The sequence below is a fragment of the Mus musculus genome, chromosome X, assembly GCF_000001635.26.
Source record: "Mus musculus strain C57BL/6J chromosome X, GRCm38.p6 C57BL/6J".
Taxonomy (NCBI): Eukaryota; Metazoa; Chordata; class Mammalia; order Rodentia; family Muridae; genus Mus; species Mus musculus.
The window spans coordinates 143,285,093-143,304,350 of NC_000086.7; the positions used below are offsets into that span (position 1 = coordinate 143,285,093).

A 19,258-nucleotide genomic window follows, 5' to 3' on the forward strand; every position below is an offset into this window, starting at 1 on the left:
GTAGTATCTAGCCCAACACCTGATACCTCAGCTATTGACACTTTGGCTGACTTCTGACTTCTGAACAGCTTATATTTAGCTAGTATTGGGAATTTGAGGGAATTTAGTCTGGATCAACACATATAACAACACCCTTATACCAGTCCCTTACAAACTTTGCATAAAAGTGCTGTGAACAGCAGGTCAAAATTGAGATCCTCTTGAAATCTAAGTCAGTGGTCCAAGGGGAAGTAAAACATCAATGATCATTCTCAGTGTCCTACTCCCCTTGAATATTCATGGTCATTGATGAATACTCAATGGACAATAGACACTATTCTAATTATTTTGTATGTACTGACTACATTCCGTCTTATGGCAAGATTTCAGGTGAAGGGAAATAGTTATCATCATTATCTCATTTTCTAATTGTAAGATTGACAAATGCAGTAATTATAGAACTGGCTTAAGAATCTAGGCAGCTTTCCTGCTAATTACTGAGGAGGAGTATGAGAAGATATCCAGGTGACTGTGACACCCCTCATCATTTACCCAATTGAACGACCGTCTTGACCAGAGTGTCAATCATATGTTCTCAGACATAGCCTTTTTAAATTAAAATTTTATTAACATAAAATTCCAGAAACACAGTGACTACATAAATAAGTACCATATTTGGGTACATGTCCTGTGAGAAGAGTGAAAGGGTAATACTGTTATGTTATGCATACTTGGTTACATAGGCTAACTGGAAAAAAAGATAGAACTGCAAAATGGTGCTTATGGTCTTTGCTTTCCCATGTGTTTATGATACAAATAAATACACAAAAGAACAACATACATACTTCGTTACTAACTACAGGCAGTTTGGTCTCTTTCCCCTATGTTCTATATTCTATCCAACACCAAAATACTCGAGAATTTCTACATTGACTTAGCACAGCTCCCCAGTTTGGCCTCCCACAGCACTTTAGGAAGGTGTGTTCCTGCACCTGGAGGCAGGAGTCTATGTAGGGGAGCTCTTTAGGTGTTCCCTTGAGGCTAAGCTTTCAGAGAACACCTGGGTGGGAAGGTTTGTGGGTGAATCATCTAGCAGGGGAATCACCACTTTCCTCAGGATATGGTTACTGATCTCCACACTCTGGTATTACTGTATCCTCCAAGAGGGAAGCAGCAGAGGTTTGTCACTGCCCCATCACATGTTCAATAATGTTCTGTGGCTTTGCAACCCAGGATGCTCTATGCCTCTCTTCTGAGAAGAATGTGTGATTGGCTGGCAAGAAGTTTGTCTCATGAAGCCCTGGCCCCCAAAGCCTGGTGTCTCTTTTTATAGAAACCTTCCCTTCTCTGTCAGGTTCTAGTAAAAACCAGACTCTTCATACTTTGTCCTCTCACATTGTCTCACCTAGAGTAGGAAATACAGGATTTCTTGGTCTTCAAACTTCTCAGTACTAATGTGAGCTCATTCATGCTTCTCAGAGGGGCAAATCCGGAAATTGGGCTTATGATCCTTGCTAGGAAATATTTATAGTTTGTTCCAAAAGGTTATTTCTAAAGCCAAGCCTCAGAAAGGATCATTGACACTGAGGAATTGGGCTGCAAATAACCATTTCAGAGGCAGCCTGGTCTAAAATCCCCGATGCAACGCATACTAAGAATAAGGCAAGAATAGTAGGAAGGCTTGGGACAAAGATCTGTGCCAGAATTCTCAGCTCCCTGAATGAACAGTCACTCTTAACAGAAGAACCAGTGTTGAGAAGCTCGTAAGGACTGAGCCTGTTAGAAAAGTCAAATTTCAGCTCCTGTAATCAGAGAAGGAAGATTACCCTTAAAAAGGCTTTTAGAATAAAAGTACCAACCTAAAGTGTCTGCCTAGGTAACTACTGCCTCAAAGAATGAGTGAACATCATTAGCCTATTAACCAGTTAGTTTTAGAACTGTGAACAAATGGGTTATTTTATTTTTATCAGTTGTATTCTTCTACGGTTATTTTGTTTGGAATAAAAATAGTTTCTGATGATTTCTCCAAACTCTACTTTTCTAATGGAGGTGTTAGAGATTCAGATAAGGAAAGAGAAGTAGTATTATTAGGCAAAATGAATTTAGCACTTCAAAGGGAACAAGGCCCACAAATGGAGTTCTTCACCCTAGGACTATGGCTGATGACTTAAAAACCTGCCTTAAAGGCTTGAAGGCAGAGTTTTTTTTTCATACAATTTTAGTTTATTTCTCTGGGTACCAACAAGCTCAAAGGCGTTTAGGAGCCAGAAAGAAGAAGGGCAGTTACATGTGCAGTGTGTGTGTTCATATGTGTACACATGAGATACGAGGATGGAATTTTTTTTTTTTTCAGTTCTGAGAATAGAACCCATGGCTTCACATATGCTAGGTATGTGCTCTATAACCACCTGACTGTATTTCTACCCACCAAATAAATGACTGTTTGGCATGACCCAACTCAAGCTGAACAATATCTTTCTCTTTCCTGTGACTTTCTACAGAGGATCTCTAAAAGTGTTTGTTTGTTTTTTCTTACTTTAAACTGCAAATAAAAGGGATTCTCACAGAAACTAGAGCTGTACCACAAAGTCCTATCCCTTCTCCTTCCAGAAACCATTAAAGACTCCTCTGTTCTCTTTACAGGAGATGTTTGAGGGCTGGCACACAGCGGCACATAGAGGAACAAGGTATGCTGTGGCTGGCGTGGATAATTTGACTGAGGTTGACTTTTGGGTTTTGGAGCGCTGCAGCTTGGGTTTCCTTGATTGATACTGTGCAATCCTGGCTGTTGTGTCTAACAGTGGTCCTTTTCAGGTCTCCCCAGGTACAAAACCTGGACTAAATCTTCCAGCTCTGTTCTGCACACCTGACTTGAGCACATCTGGCTGAGCTGAGCTTCTCCTTCAGTGAAGAGCTTCCACTGGTCTAAAAGGCAAACACAGAATGGTTAAGAGTATGTAAGATCAAAGCTGAACTACCTAGGAATACAACCAATTCCCTTTATTCGTTCACACATTCTTGTAGCTATCCAGACATTTTAAATATGAAAGGCAGGTGGTTTCATAAAAAAAAAGCACCCCCACACAAATATGTTTCTCGGATAGAGACAAAAAATAAGACATGGACTTTCCACTTTGACACATAGCATTTGATAGATATCCCCAAATGAGATGCAACTGTTCCTCCATGAGCAAATGCTAAGCACTATGTTTAAAAAGCTTTTATTAAAAGATTTGATTTTAAACAGTGTGTTTGTGGGGTGGGAGGTGATACGTGTATGTGAGTGCAGGTGCCCACAGGGTTCATTAGTACCAGACCCCTCCTGGAGCAGAAGTTGTGAACTACCCTGATGTGGGTACTGGAAACTGTACTTAAATCTTCTGGAAGAACAGTTCACACTCTTCAACCACTGAACCAGCTCCATCCCCTGTGTTTAGAATTTTTACAGGGTATTCAGCATTTATAAACTACAGTCTGCTGGCTTGCTCTATAGGTGGCTCCCTTTACATCAAGTTTTAAAAAAATGCCTGTGGACAGCAATATCTACTGAATTACTGGACCACAGTTTGCTTTCTTTTGGCCCATTCTTTTCAGTGGTTTGGGTTACTTGATTATTTATCATCATTTCCCCCAGTTCCTCTCTTCCTTTGTCAAGAACCACTCATATTTATTTTCTCCTATATCTCCATGCCCTTATGCATCCTTGGCACCCTGAAATGCCATCCTACGGCTGCTTCTAGCATTCTATTCTCATACTGGCACAGCCCTTTCCACTCTTAACTTGGCAGTGTCACTTCTATTTGCCTGCTGATTCACAGCAGATCCTCATTTTTCTTTTAATTTCTATCTTCCTGGTGAGAAATCTTGGGAACCCTGAGCCCGAGGTCAGGAAACTCCTTTTCATCCTAAACCAGTTTTGAACCTCAGTGCTTCCCTACTCACATGAAGATATAACTGAGACTTGATCGTCCTGCTTATTTCTCCCTTAAATTCTCTCTATTCTTCATGCCTCAGTAGGAAAGTAAAAGACAAAAAGAAGACAACGTTTATCAAAGCCTTACTATGTGCCCGGCTATGGAGGTGAATTATGTGAATGCATTGGGCTTGTTTCTGTGCCCCAGGTGACTCCATTGGATCATTTCATTACCACCTTCTTTAAGACTGTACAATGTTTGGGACACACACACAGTATCTACTTCCATTACCCATCTGCAATCCTAATTACTATGGGCACAGGGTATGTCTAAATCAGCTTTGACGTCCTCTGGAGCCCAATCAATCCAGTGGCTTGCACAGAAAGCAAACTGAAGGGTGTTCTATGGTGGAAGAGTCATTTCAAAAGTCACACCGTTGTTCCCTGGCCCCTAGTCTCTGTCTCCTTTATTCCTTACTCTCTCATAGAAATTTTCTAACTCCTGCAGTCAAATTCTCATACTGTTCATTTTAATTTCTAGCAATCTTTCCAAAGTCATACAGAAGACCTTTCTAGGTAGTTCTCAGGCATCCTGATCAACATACATTCCAAGTAGAGGTCCTTACTCACCAATACCTACTTATTCTTTAGCTTTTCATTGGTGAATGGCATCACTATCTACCCAATCTATAAAGTTATTAATACTGGAGCCATTCCAAAGTAATTCCCTCCTCCCTGTGACATGTATCCTGTTGACTTAGTTTTAGAACTCTCTCTCATGGTGATCCATCCTCTCTTGTCTCACAGACCATATAGTGTGAAAACTTTCTAATTCAGACTTTCACCAGCTTGGTCACTAAACGGTGCACCCCACGCCACACAGCTAGCCCGTCTTTCTAAAAGCCAGATGGAAGTGCACTGCTTACTAACCTCCAGGGCTGTGCTAGTATAAAGTAAATCTAACGTCTTAGAATTGCAAACATGTCTTCTTGTAACATGGAATCACCAAGGCTAGTGCTTCTTAAATCTATCAAAGAGCCCAGAGCACCACGTTGATATCATTGTGTTGATCATATCGTGTAGCAACTACCAACGTTACTTGCTTTGTGTGTGTACTTTTCACTGGCTTCTTCTAAGCCTTTGGACTACTTTATACCAACTCTTTTCATCTTCATTGCACCCTTTGTGGCCTTGGTGATCATTCCTCACCCCCACCCACAGTTCTTGTTTGCTCCTGCCTGAATCTTCTCTTAGCCTGCACCTTCGCCCTGGACTGATTTCTTGACCTGTTGCCCAGTCACACCCTTTTCTTTGAAAAAGCACCTCCTCCCCGAAGCCTTCCTCAAGCCTTCCTCGACTAAGCCCACCTGGCTCCAGTCTCATTGTTCTTTGTGGATTCCCCTGAGCACTAGGAATTTAACTCCTCACAGCTCTTCTAATTCACACCGAAGGCCTGTTCCTGTTCTGTCTTGCCCATTAGAAATTCCCTGTGGATAGAAATCTGGTGAATTTTATCCCATTAGAAGTGCTCCCCACCCATCCCCACCCCAGCACCCTGCAGAATCTAGTCCCTAAGCTCCATCTAGTGTAGAAAGTGGGAGAGCTGCACGTCTGCAGGAATGCCTAGATGCTTTGAAAGAAACATGAGCAGCTAGTGGACGTTCTAAAAGAGTCAGAGAACTTCGATGTAACATAGAACTGATAGGGATTGTTTATCTCCATCTCTCTTCCTCATCCCCAGAGAACATAGCCTTCCAGATACGAAGACTCCACAATTACACCATACTTGAAATATTATGAAGCTTCCTTCTACCCTCTTGGGCCTTGGTTTATCAGTTTGTAAACAACATTTAAGAATCCTTGCCCTGAAATAGCTTGTATGTGGACTGTACCATAATTTGTATTTATCATGCCCAAGTTTTCCCAGTTTTCACTCAGACACCCTATTGGCTGCCTGGTCCTCCAAAAGAGAAACAGAACTTTCCCTAATGTTGCCACTGAGCGTTCTTTGTGTTCCCTGAGAATACAGAGAGGTACTTCGTGGGTGCCTATGCTACATTTAAAAGTTAGAGGTGGTTTCCAGCAAGGAGTAAAAGGAGGATCCACTTACTCAAGGTGGTCCGAGTAACTAGCTTGAAATGATGGAGCTCCCCAAACATCCTCTTGGAAATCTTCTCAATGTGGAAGTGCTGGAGAATGCCTAGGGCCAAGCACAAAGTAGAGCAGGTGATGAAATATTTTCTATCTCTTTTTGGAAGCAAAGACCCTCTTTTCTGCCCAAGCTGAGCATATAATCTCATTACTGGGTCTTAGGAGTATTGAGCTAGGCTGTGTAATGTACTTAACCAGGAACTTGGACGGTTCAGGGATTTTAATTGACTCCATTTGTTTCCTTGGCTCACTGGCCTTTCTTTAGCTTCTCCTGGGACTGGAGATAAGGAAGGTAGTACTTTTGACCATGGGACTTCTGCCTACGCAAAGCATGAGCACTGGTCGGAGCTTCTGTAGCCAAAGGCAGTATTGTAAGTTCTGCCTTTGTCCATAATTTGGGTAGACTAGTTCCTGCCAAACCGCCAGGCTGCCCTCCTGGCTAAACAATAAAAAGCCAGTAGTAGAATCACAGGCACATTATTTGTGTAAATGGAGAAGCTACCCCAATTCCTAAATTCACATAGAAGAGCAAATTTTTCCTTTGGGATATAGTCATAATTCCTGTAGGCATCTCTTAACAAGCAAGCAAGCAAACAAATAAAACCTAAACAAATGGTGTGTGGGTGTGTGGGGGATTCTTATTCATCTCCCCATAGTTTCCAGTTTGCTTAGTTTCTATTAGAGACAGGTAAATAGCTAAAACCTGCCAAGGAGTTAAGGAGCAACATGTCACCAGTTCACTTAAACTCAGTGGTCAACAGTAAATAAAGAAGACAAAGCTTGGATTTTGCTGTGTTCAGAAAGCATAAACTTCCCTTCAGTCTGAGTAAAGGCTGCTGATATGTTCTACTGGCAAATTGTGAGCCATCTGTACTCTAGTGGGGTGAAGTATATGTGACTGGGATCACCGCTTGAGAAACCATCAGACCAGTTCTTAGTCCCAGGTGACTAGTAAGCAAACACACTATGGAGTTAAAGATAGAAAATCAACATGCTTAGATATAAAGCCAAAATAAACATGGCTGAAAAACATATGTGTACCCTATCATACTTTTTAATGGGTGGGGGAGAAAAGGCAAGGCTGTTGGGAAAAGGAAAGAGAAAAGATGCAGTAAAAAAATATAGCAGCGTTTCTCAAAGTAGGATCCAAATACCACTTCAATTAGTATCACAAGTTTTTGCCTTAATCATGAAATGCTTATAACGTATCCAAGGCCTATTACATTCTCATCTCTGGAGAAGGACTAGCTGGCAGCACCTTAGTGCATTTCTGTGCATGATGTTGAAGCATACACATGTTTGAACACTGGTTATTATCGTTGCTATTTTGAGGCAGGGGCTTACTTTGTAGTCCTGGCTGGTTTACAACTATGTAGAGCAGGCTGTCCTTGAATTCAAAGAGATACACCTGTGTTTGCCTCCCAAGTAAAAAGATTAAAGGTATGTGCCGCTATACCTGGCTATTTGTGTATGCTTGAGCTTTGGACAGGAGGTAGGTTCAACGGATAAAGGATATATCTTATAGTATAAGAGAAAATCTTAAGCTCACCATTGGCTTTCTGAAAACCTTGACCAATCAAGATCAGCACTAGTCTTGTCTATATATCATGGTGGTGTGAACAGATAGATGTAGGAGCACATTGAGTATTAAAAAGAATATTGGTCATTGCTGTGGCTGCTGTGAAGAATCAGAAAGGCAACTAGATATCATGACAGGATTGTTTTGAGTGAGATTATAATCTTTTCAGTGTGAGTGCATACCTGCGTGCATGTGTGTATGTGTGTGTGTGTGTGTGTGTGTGTGTGTAGGCACTTGTGCACCACACCACACATGTGAGGGTCAGAGGACAGTTTACTTGTGGGATTCAATTCCACCATGTGAGTTCTAGGGATGGAACTGCAATTATCAGGCTTGTCACCAAAACTTTACACAGTGAGCCCAAGATCATAATCTTTTTGAAAGTCGGAAGGATGTTTTAAATTTATCTTAATCCAGAGTGCATGGTGTAATTCCACAGACATAGCTTCATATTGGAAGAACGGGGTTTCCTGTTTCTTGAGCTTTGTATTGGAAATATAGGCTGCAGTTCATTAGTTTACAATGTTGGCCATAGATTAGAATCACTTTGAGGACTTACAGAAATATACTGATGGATGCACTTTCCTTGCTCAGACAACAAATTAATCTCTGGCAGTAGGGCTTAGGTATCAGATATAAAAATAGAATTAAGGCAAAACAAAACAACTAGTTGGTTCAATGATGATGCTATGCAGCCAGAAAGAGAAAAACAGAGTGTGCTCTTCCTTATTTGTGGAGCCCACCTTCTAATTTGTATATATGTGTATTTTTGTGAGAGTATGCATATGTATTCCTGATAGGAAGCTAGAAGAAAAAACAGGCTTTAAGGGAGATATGTACAGAAGGCAACAGCAATTAATATGAAAGTAGAAGGGGAAATATCAGGTGTGAAGGAGTTTGTGAAAGCTAGTCAGGAAAGTGGGATTGGTCAAACAAACTAACTAACTAACTAACTAACTAACTAACTAACTAATTAGTGAACCAATGACCAATGAACTATATAAGAAAACCTGCTACTTTTGTAACCTAATTACAAAATAAAAATGAAATTAGAAAAGACATATTGGTCAAAACTGAACCACATGCTTTTCCTTCTAAAAATTATAAAAATGAAAATAATAGAAGAATAAGTGACAAAAAGATGTATAGGAGAGAATGTATCTATTATTGAAAAATTTAATGAAAACAAAAGGCTTTGTTACCAGAAGAAAAAAGAATCCCTCCTTCAGATTTTGGTGCTGTGAAAATGATAACCTTGGGAATCTTAAGAGTTAACAGTTAATCCTTAGCACAGGCTGTGTTAAATTTGAAAGCATAATATCTATGCTAGACACCTGCCAGTTACTAAGCAACAGGATAATTTCTGACCCAAACATAGGAACATGTTGAAGCAAAATTAAGGCAGGTCGTTCTTTCTCTGCTACACTCAAAAACACAAATTCAATGTTGTTTTGCTCACCCTTTTGAATAGTCCAAACGTGGACCTCTACTTGAGGTGGTCTCTCGGTCTCCAGTGCTACTTTTCTGGTTGTCTCTCCATCCTCCATGAACACAGACTCATATACAGGCATGGTTTCTTCTCCACAAAAGGAACCTTTGCTGTCAAAGTTTTGGCTTGGAGGTTCTTCTGGAACCAGGAAGCAAGTAGAGGTTTGGCATAGATTTTTTTTAAAACTAGAAATGAACTTCTGTATTTAGCCATCTCAGTGTTTATAATCGTTGACACTGATCAGGAGTCAACATCAACAGGAACATTATTACAGAAACAAGGCTTCCAGATTTACCTCACTAACTCAGCTCCAGCTGATCCTTTCGCAGCCATTAAATTACCAAGACACATAGAACCTCTCATTAGTTCATGTGATGACAGAATCCATGGCTGTGTAGGGTACACCCAGAAACTGAGCTGGATCTCCCTACAACAGTCACTGAGAAGTGGATTTCAATGAAGAGGAATAGTGTAGCCGGGTGTACATTTCTTAGGTACTTAAGAAAGAATTGAATTTTCCATACTAGAGTAGAATTGTGTTCTGTCCAGCCCCATGTTGCTAAAAGAGTCCCAGGAAATGGGCTGAAAGGGCTTTGGTTAGCTTCTCTGACATCATTTCTGTATACTTAGAAAACACCCTTGACACTCACTTATGTGCATATACTTGCCCAACATATCCATCCAAATTGGCTTGACATTTCTGAATGCTCTTTGATTTGTTTGTAAGAGGAATGATAATAGTGGATCAGCACCAGTGCCAAAATCTAGATGTCAGATTAGTCATGTGTATGCTATGCCAAAGGAACGGCTAGAAGATATACAAAAAAATTGGTCAGATCCACCATCTGTGTGTGGATCATATCCTATGCATACTGAACTGTTGAACTTCAGTTCCTAGGAATAACGAAAGGCACCAGCCCCATAATTCTTGGCATTTCACAGGACATTCCCCTTTGCCCAGGCCCCGTACCAAAAACTAAGTCCCCCCTAGTTGATTATTGGTGAGTTGTCCCTTTGCTAGGTGTGTATTCAAGGTGTATAATTCAAATAAAGAACAATGAAGAGAAAGCTTTACAACCATAAAAACTTTGAGACTCTATAGAAGCCATCTCTCAGAAGAGCTGAATAGTCAGAGATGAAACCACTTAAGGGTTGAATGTTTGGGGGATCTGTAACTCACACTCACTCTTGTCTAAGAAGACATACTGGACTGGACACTGTGATCAAATTGCTATTGTATGTCTCCTTTAGACCCGATTAAGTTTCTTCTCTACCTCTACCTCTAACCATTGGGCACTGGGAGGACAAAACTATCATGATCTCTTGACAGTTCCACTTGGATCATTCACTTTGTGGATTATCCTTAGAATCAAGCTTCCTTTCTCCCCTTCTCTTTCTTTTTAGCCATTTGATTAGTTGGCAGCTTGGCAGGCCAGTCCTTTTTTTTTTTAATGTTAGATAATTAAGGGCTGTGTGTTAAGTTTTCAAATGGGAAGAAGGGACGTCTAGGAATTCAATTGTTACCTTTACAAGGAGGGCTGAATGTTGGCTACGGATGTAACTGACACATGTAACCTGATGTCACTAGAAGTCATATGCTTAGAGTTTTTCTGAGTATCCCAATGAGTCATTTGGAGGCACCAACCACTCCTAAGATTTGAACTTACACAACTAAAGAAATCCACAAACAACAAAACCCCATTAACGACTCGGCCCTAGTTGAAACTGGAAGACCCTACAAGAGGCAGATTCTGTCCTTAGACAGATTATTCGATAACACCTTGCACTTTTCCCACTTGCTCAAGGCACCTCACCTCCATGCTCGTCTACTCTCATCTCCTTTTCAGCGAACCGTGCCACAATTGAAGTCATTGCTGGCCATGTCCATTCCCCATGAGAACACTATCCTGCGCCATCTAGAACTAAGAAACTTAGATACCATTATTTTGGGAGGTGGTGATGACAGATAAAGATGTGTTATCTCAGCTCAGGAAAGTTTTTATGATCAAATCCCAAAAGAAGTGTGTAAGGAATTCTAGGTATCAGGGCAGCAGGACCAAGGGTATGAGAAGTGAGTTGGGAAACCTGTAGTCAATCCAGGAAGTGAACACTGACATAAAAAGGAAGGCTGGCCTCTAGCAGAGCTATAGAAGAGAGGCAGAACTTCCATGCTTTACCTTGCTTCACTTGTGTTTGTTGCTGATGGAGCCTGCTATCATTTGTTAGGATGGACTTTAGGCTTGGTCACGAGTGAACTTTTTTTTCTTCCCTACCAAAGCAATATTCTTTTTCTTTCACTGCTTTCTCAATTTTCCTCTAGATCATGAACCATTATTTTAAGAGGCCACTGATGGTGTGATATTCCTGTTTGTGGACCCTTGCATGGCATCCATCAACATCGCATTTTCAGAGAAGCCTTCCTTTACCACTGTCTAGAAAATTTATTTTTCACTAGTCACCATCTCCTGATCTTGCGCCATTTCCCTTCACAGTCCCCATTACCTGCTAAAATTAATGTTCTTGATTTGGTTTCACCGTGTTTCTTCTCCACGACAATGCAAGAACCAGGCTGTAGCCTTTGCCTGTCTTGTTCACCCCTCAGTCTTCAGTGTTTGTGTTTCCATGAAGTAGGTACTAAACATGTGTCTTTTAAGGTGATCATAAGACAAACTCCTTAATGCTTTGCAGGTGCTGAATTTCTGTATAGGTTCTTGCCCATGCAGACAGAGACTCTTGGGCAATATGATCCCTAGGAATGGTTTAAAGTGCACAAACCCAGGTCTGGTTCCGAGAGAGAGAAAAGTACATAGAATGAGATTGGAACTCTCTAATTCCATGATGTCAGATGGACATGCTATCTCAACATATCTGATTAGGATGGCAAACAGTCAAAATAGCTCATCGGGGAAACAAAATTCAGTCAGTCCGATTGTATAATATATTGACAATTGGGATTCTGGAAGGTGGTTTTTAAAACAACAACTTTTATTATGTTTTCAAGTGATGAAAGTAATACATGTTTACTATTGAAAATTTAAAAATACAAGTGAAAGAAGAAAATAGGAATACTTAATAAGTCAGTTATCCAAAGATGATCTCTGTAAACATTCTGTCATAGTCCCTTCCAGGCTTTGAAAAAAAATCTAAACACAGACAAACTCCTTCTTAAACACAAAAATTAATTATAATATACATATTTTTGTAGCTTGCTTTTTAACTTAGTATTTCCACGTCAGCAGTCTTAGTCTTCAATGACTTTAATGTCTGCAAAATTTTCCACAGTGCACTTATACCATAATTTAGCCATTCCCTTATGAGTGAATTTTCTGACCATTGTTAAGTTTTCACTATTATAAATAACACTGCACCAAGAAATCCTGGTTTTTAGACCTTTATGTGTCTCCATTTACTTTCTCAGAGGTGGAGTTGCTTATCTGGATGCTTTAAAAACACAGCCAACTGGAGAGGGAAATTATTTTTTAAACTAATGCATGCTCAGTTCCAATTTTCTCCATTTATTTCAAATACTCATACGAATAAAATCCCAAGTACAGTGTGAAATGAGATTTTTGTCTGAAAATAAAAGAATCAAATTGGAATACCTTATCTTCAGTATGTAGGTAATTATTGATTTTTTTCTTTTACCATAGATTATCCTTTAAGTGTAAATGTTAACCCTTTGGCCCAAGAGATTGGGGATTGCAACTGACATAAAGATTTATGGACTAAATGAGATCACAGACTTTGAAGTGTCAATAAGTCACAATGTTTGGGTGGCCCTGATATCCATATCATTCCTAGAATATGCTCCTGCCTACCCCTAATAAGCATGCTTCCACCTGAATTTTAGTATGCTGATTTCTCTACTATTAGTTAGCCCTTATCCTTTATATATCCACATCCTGTCCCTGTGACTTTCACCATGGGAGATGAAGGCCATTAGAGTTATCTTAAATCTTTACTTCCCAAACTTTAATATACTTCAAGTAGAATCACTTGACGATCTTAACTGCTGATGTGGATGCAGAGCAGGTGGAGACCTGAGAGTCAGCTTTTATAATGATCTCTTAGGTGCTGCTGGTCCACAAACCACATTTTAAAGGACAAGACCATGAGCCACTGCGAGTAGACAGCAATTGTTCTCAAACTTTTCTGCCATCAAAGGAGGCACTATAAAAGGGGGCACTAAAAAAGGGGGTCCAAGCCCATGCCACAATCCAAATCAATTAGACTGCAATCTCTTGGAGATGAGGCACAGGTACTATTAGAACCTTCCTGGGGATTCCAATGTACAGACAATCTCAGGAATCATTGGCTCACATGAAGATACTCATGTATTTACACTAAATGCATGCTTGACTGCTAGGCAGGAGTGAATGCTTAATGGAAGAGATAAATCCACCTCCATTTTAAAAAGTGTTTGTTTTTCATTTGTATTTACATAAATTCTTTTCAGAAGGCCTAAGAAATGATAAATTCATGTGCCTAGGAATGGCTAATTTAGTGATAGTGGAATTCTGGGATTGGGGTGGTGGCTGTAGGAAGTCACTTGCTTTAACATCTCATTTGGAAGAAAAAGAAATGGAGGCTCATAAAGGTGAAGGTGTTTGTTCTAGATCACATGGGAAAGCTGTAGCAAGCCGAAGTTACAATGCCAATAGTAGAGAGGGTAATGTTTTTATGTAGCTCATGTCTTAAAAACCACCATTTTAATAATTTGTGTTTAGAATAGATCAGCAACATTTTCAAGTAGAAAAGACAATGGGCTGGAAGTGACCTGGGTTTGACATCTTGATTGTCTTATCAATTTGTTTCATGACTCTGGCAAAGTCAGTTTATATACTTTACTGTTCTTGTAATTAATGAAGAAATAATATAATTATAGGATTTTAGAGTTGAAAGGTGATGAAGGGGAGATAGAGGTTAGATAGTAGATCCTAAAATGCCATTAGAATGAATGGTTTCTTTAGCACAGTGGAGTTACCATATCAAAAACCCAATTGATGATAAATTTTAAAATGACTAGAAGAGTCTAGGGATAAAATCAGAGGAGAGAGAATGATAATTACCCTGATTTGACAATTATACCTTGTATATTTGTATTGAATTAACATACTGTACCCCATAAGTATATACAGATACAATATCTCAGAAAATTTAAAAAGAAATTGCAAATTAAAATAGCAATGTGGAACACAGTAATAAACTTTAAAATGTTCACATGGGGTAAGATACTTGTGGATTTGATGCATTTGGATCAGAATCTAATTTCTCTCCACTGTAACTCATTTATATCTCATCTGAAAAGAGTACTGGATTATGTCTTGAAGTGAGTTGGTGATTTAAACCATGAAAGGTGTGACTTTTTCTAAAACAGTGATAACGTAAACTCTCTAATTTAGAAAAGCAAGAACAAGATAAGCAACTTGGCATGTGTTTGACATTGTAGACAAAAGAAACTCTGAGTAGTTAATTCCTTCAAAGCAACCATCAGTGTCTCAGAAGACGAAAGGATGAAGTTCATTCTTGCTAGAACTATTATCGTTAGAACTATAAGACAGGTCATTTATAGTTTTGATGAACAAAGAAGACTGAATAGGACTATGTGTGAATCTCATTCAACCAAAGGCAGGGCCTCCAGCCAATGCACCTTTTGCCTTTTTACCTGGGCACACCTTGCAGCACTTTCCATCTATTTTTTGAGGATACTTGCAGGGGTATCGATTGGGGCAGTGGATTTTCTTACATTCTTGCTTGGTGACATTACAAGTGCATAGTACACATTCCACAATGCCAAATGCTCGTAGATTTGGGTGCCAGGACTCTCCATGAGAGTAGGTCTTTCCATTGGAAACACACACTGGAAAAAAACACGCGAGTAGAGAGAGTGAAGATGAATTATAAGGTTTAAAGCACTACTCATGAATTCTTTAAAATATCATAATCCTTTGTTTTGAGCAAGAAGATGCATTTACAGAGATAGTCTCCTACCACAGCACTGTCTGAGTGATAAGCTACATTCAATCCTTATTCACATGCATTTGCAGCAGCCTCTGGATGCTTATAAATAGTCTGAAAAATAGTGGGCAAACTGCAAATAGTTTATCAATGGGGTAGGTAGTGAATGAATACCTTAAAATGGAGTTCTATTTGTCTTGAACATCTGATAAAGAATCTCAAGTAGAATGTAGTAGTTTTAATATCTCCAGTGCCACAGAAAATGTGTGTGGTCTAAGTAGTTGTGCTTCTGCGTATTTCCCAAACAGATTTGCTATCTAGGAGGGCTAGATGCAAAAACTGCTTCTTTCCAAAGGGCCAATTTCATGTGAATCCCAAATCAAATCCATTCAGAATATTAAGTACCATGAAGGCCTAACCTACCCATATAGCTGGATAGGCATGGGATTTAATGTTGCCAAACTATGTTTGGATACAGAAAGAGGGATGCTAAGACAAGAGTGAGAGGAAAAGGACACACATGTGCTAGGTAACTTGTGAGGTGGTTGCACTTAGGTCTTATTCTTTTTTCCAAGTTTCCAAGAGATTTTTCCAAGTTTCCCATTGGTAGCTGTTGTAGAAATGTGGCTACAGCAAGTAAGTACGTGCCTTATAGACAACTTAGACAGTTGTTGAGGGGAAAGATAGTCATTGACTCAACGTTTTCTGAAATACCCTAAAAAAGCATGCATCTGGACTACAGGAAGAGGGAACATATTTAGAAAAGGGGACAAAGAACATTTTTCCATATATGTCAGCTAAATGGAGCTAGGTTCCAGGAAGATAAATGGACAGGCAGTGATGTGAATGGGGATGTCTGAGAATGAATCTTCTCCATCTCTAAAAGACTGACACTGTGGATATGGCAAGCAGTAATTGGGGTTGGGTGTGTCTTTTATTATTTCCATCGTCTCATCACACCCAAGGAGACCTGTCGGCATCTTGATCAACGTTATCTCTAGGGTAGGGTGGATTGCTTTGGGCAGGGCTGAAGGAAGACATATTCCCAGTTGGGGCGTTTCTAGGAACTGACTGATTTGGCTGCAACACAGACTCAGGATGAATCATTGGGCTATTTCTTTCTCATCAAGTCCACTGGGTCACATTAAAGAATATGAACGATGTTGACTTGTCTTTTATTGTACTTTGCAAGAACTGCTTGAGTACTGGGCCCTCTAACAGGTCAATGTGTGTAAAGATTTCCAAGAACCTAACCTGGAGAAGATCCCAGTGCACACTGATTCTCAGTAGATACTAAAGAGTGAGGCTTGGGGCTATGAACAGAATCACAGATATCAGACAGGATGTATTGTTCTTTTTTCCACCCTTATCTCTTCTCTCTCCTCCTGACACAGTAACATGGTTTTCTAGAACATTTTGAACAAGTGGGTACAGAGTTGGCTTCAAGAACATTTTGGCAGGATTCAAGTTTCAAATGGAGGAGGCTTGTTGCTTTTCTTTTGTGATTTTTAACAACAATCTAAGAGTCTGCACCTCAGTTATTATGGAGAAAGCTCAGGTAAAGTGTGATCCATTCTCGGGGAACACAGGGCAGGCAGCACTATTTAAAGTTCTATAGATACATGTTGTCTTCCTTCTAAACCTTTGGACTATGGGAACAATCCAGACTGAGCAGAATCTCACACTCTGCAGTGGAATAAAATGTAGCCTTAGAAGGGAAGGCAGCCTCCTCCCACCGACAAAATTCCAGAAGATGATTTTGAATCATCCAGCTGGGGTTTGGGCGTTAAGGTGAAGACAAGAGATTCTTCAGTGAACTCTAACAGAAAGGTCAAAAGAGAAGGGCTGTATCCAAATAAATGTGTCAGATAAAGAAATTTGAAGCAGCCAGGGCTTTTGTAGGACACCAAAGCTGTCAGGGGATGAGCTTCTACTGTGAAAAATGAAGAGTTCTTAGGGAAATTATGTTATATGAAGCTTTCAAAGTCTATTTTTGTCCTCGATCATTTTTTAAGGTTTGCAATGCTTCCAGAGCAAAGGGAATCTACTGGGGGTAATTTAGGATTGAAAACTCCAACTGTGTCTTTACCTAACTCTTCTTCCTTCCATAATGTTGTATCAGAAAGCCTCTCAAATTAAAAGCCATACATTTCAAGTTAAACACAGCTCAACAATACGTATTTCTAACGAGTTTAATAACTATTTTTTTTTATTAAATTGCATTTGGAGTTTTCTCTTTAGCGGGTAGATTTTAAAAAGTGATGTTTTTATGTATAATCTGAAATTTACATCTAACTAGTAACAGATGTGATGTACTAGTTTTGTCTTGACCAGCTCTGTTGGGCTTCATCCTAAGACCTCTTTGTAATGGGTTGTTTTTCATTAATTTGGTTTAATACTTTACTTTTATCTTGTTCAAAGAATTGCCTTTTGATTTGTTTTTCTCTTTAAAGAAAATAAAACATGCTTGTGGTTATGTAAAAAGGAACCAGTCGATCTCTGGTTCCAAAAAACTGATTGACAGGATACCTAACAAACTCAGAATCAGTCAATATTATGCCATTCTCTTCTTCCCACCTCCATAATTGGACTTGGGGTATTTGAGGCCAGAGGGGAGAAAACTGGATCAGTGAATACATATGGATGCATATGCAACCAGACTCATGGCTGAGTGTACTACAGTGTTAACCTGCTCAGTAGTCCCAGTGCTCAGATAGGTGGTTTCTGGACATCTCACTGGCTCACTCAATTGGAAGCATGATCCTCATTAGCAAAATCTCTAAGATTGGATCCAAGAATATCTAACAAGAGTCCCAGGAGAAAGGCTTAACACTTAACTATTGAAAAGAGTTTTGGAAATATTGAGCACTGAGTACCTTTGAATGTTGGGTGTCCTGCTTATTAAAAAAAAAAAAGTGGATTTTTTTTCCACAAGTGACCTCCAACTCCCAGAGGCAATGTTTACAGTGTTAGAGGCTGCCTCATAAGCATAAAGGGTACCTATGTATACACTACTCCAAATTCATATAAGTTACCTCCAGTCACTCGTTCCTATCCACTTTGCAGACTTCATATTAAGTGATCCATAGGTAAGTATACAGTTTTTTTTTAAAGGGAAAAAGTGCTCTGTCCCATAAATGTTCTGTCATTCTCTAAATATCAAGAATGCTCAGGAGGTTACCTTTACCTTGTCCATGTTTGTGCTTGTTATTGATGACAATCTGCACGATGGTCCCGGATGCTTGCTGGGAATCTATAACAGCTCCCCGGTGACTTCTGCTCCCAGGAAAGCGGGGAAGACCTCCAGCTTGTCTGTTTGGTGGAGGATCGTAGGGGGAACGGAGGTAAGAATGTCTCTATAAATGACAAGAAAAACTGTTCAAAACAAATATCAACAATGAGATGGCAGGTATTGAGTTCTGTACGGCAGCAATAATTCAATGGCTTTGATTTTCAGTGATGAACTCAGATCTTAATGGTATGTCTTCCTAATCCAAGAAGGGTAAGGATGCTACTTTGTGAAAGCAGCATTGACAGTTTGCTGGGGTTTTCCTCTCTCCTTGGAGATGGCACAGAGAAACTCCTGGGGAAGAAAACAGCCACAAAGGCTAATGTGCCTTCTTGCCAAAAGACTTAAGTTTCCCGGTTTAAGAGTTTGTCTGCAACATAGGGCAGAAGGTAACAGGTCACAGGAAAAAGTCCAAAGTGTTGTCTAATTATGAGGAGAGATGCTTTTGGGGAGGGTTTGTCACCAGGGCCACGAAGAGTGGGTAGACTTTTTTTTTTTTTTAAACAGGCAGTTTGTGGGGAATATTCCAGGCAGAAGTTTCCAAATTGAGAAGGTGTAGCAAAGAACATAGAGTCCTTAAAAGGGAACAGTTGAAGGATAACATTCCAAAAGGGGGTTGGAGCCAGATCATGGAGGACTTTAAATGACAAGCTAAGGGGTAAGTAAGTGCTTTATTTGGTAAATGATAGAGGTGGGAGTGTGGAAGCCTTTGAGGAATTTTTTTTTCTTAAGTCGAGAAATGACTTAACTAAAAGTTTGTGTCAAAGCACTAAACTGAAGAAGAGGAAAAGATGGGAGTCAAATAGGGTCTCAGCAACATATCCTGAGAGTGGAAAGGCAGGCAATGTGATAGAACACTTTACTAATACAGGAAATTTGTAGGATGCAAGTTCTGCAGAG

General features: G+C 39.8%; 1 protein-coding gene across 7 annotated transcripts in view; it reads right to left on the reverse strand.

Annotated features, from left to right (window-relative positions):
* Positions 1–581: 581 nt before the first annotated feature.
* Chrdl1 (chordin-like 1) overlaps positions 582–19,258 on the reverse strand; it is a 108,590-nt gene continuing 89,913 nt past the window's right edge. For 2 of the 7 annotated variants that reach the window (NM_001114385.1, NM_001358592.1), the window contains exons 8-12: positions 18,257–18,425; positions 14,777–14,971; positions 9,082–9,249; positions 6,003–6,092; positions 582–2,904 (exon numbers count right to left, since the gene is read on the reverse strand). In NM_001114385.1, coding sequence (NP_001107857.1) covers positions 2,774–2,904; positions 6,003–6,092; positions 9,082–9,249; positions 14,777–14,971; positions 18,257–18,425 — 753 coding nt within the window. In that variant the 3' untranslated portion in view covers positions 582–2,773. Of the gene's footprint in view, positions 2,905–6,002; positions 6,093–9,081; positions 9,250–12,065; positions 14,972–18,250; positions 18,426–19,258 lie in introns of those variants that run through there. The other 5 variants (XM_006529002.4, XM_006529001.4, XM_017318643.2 and 2 more) reach the window with 4 other exon arrangements.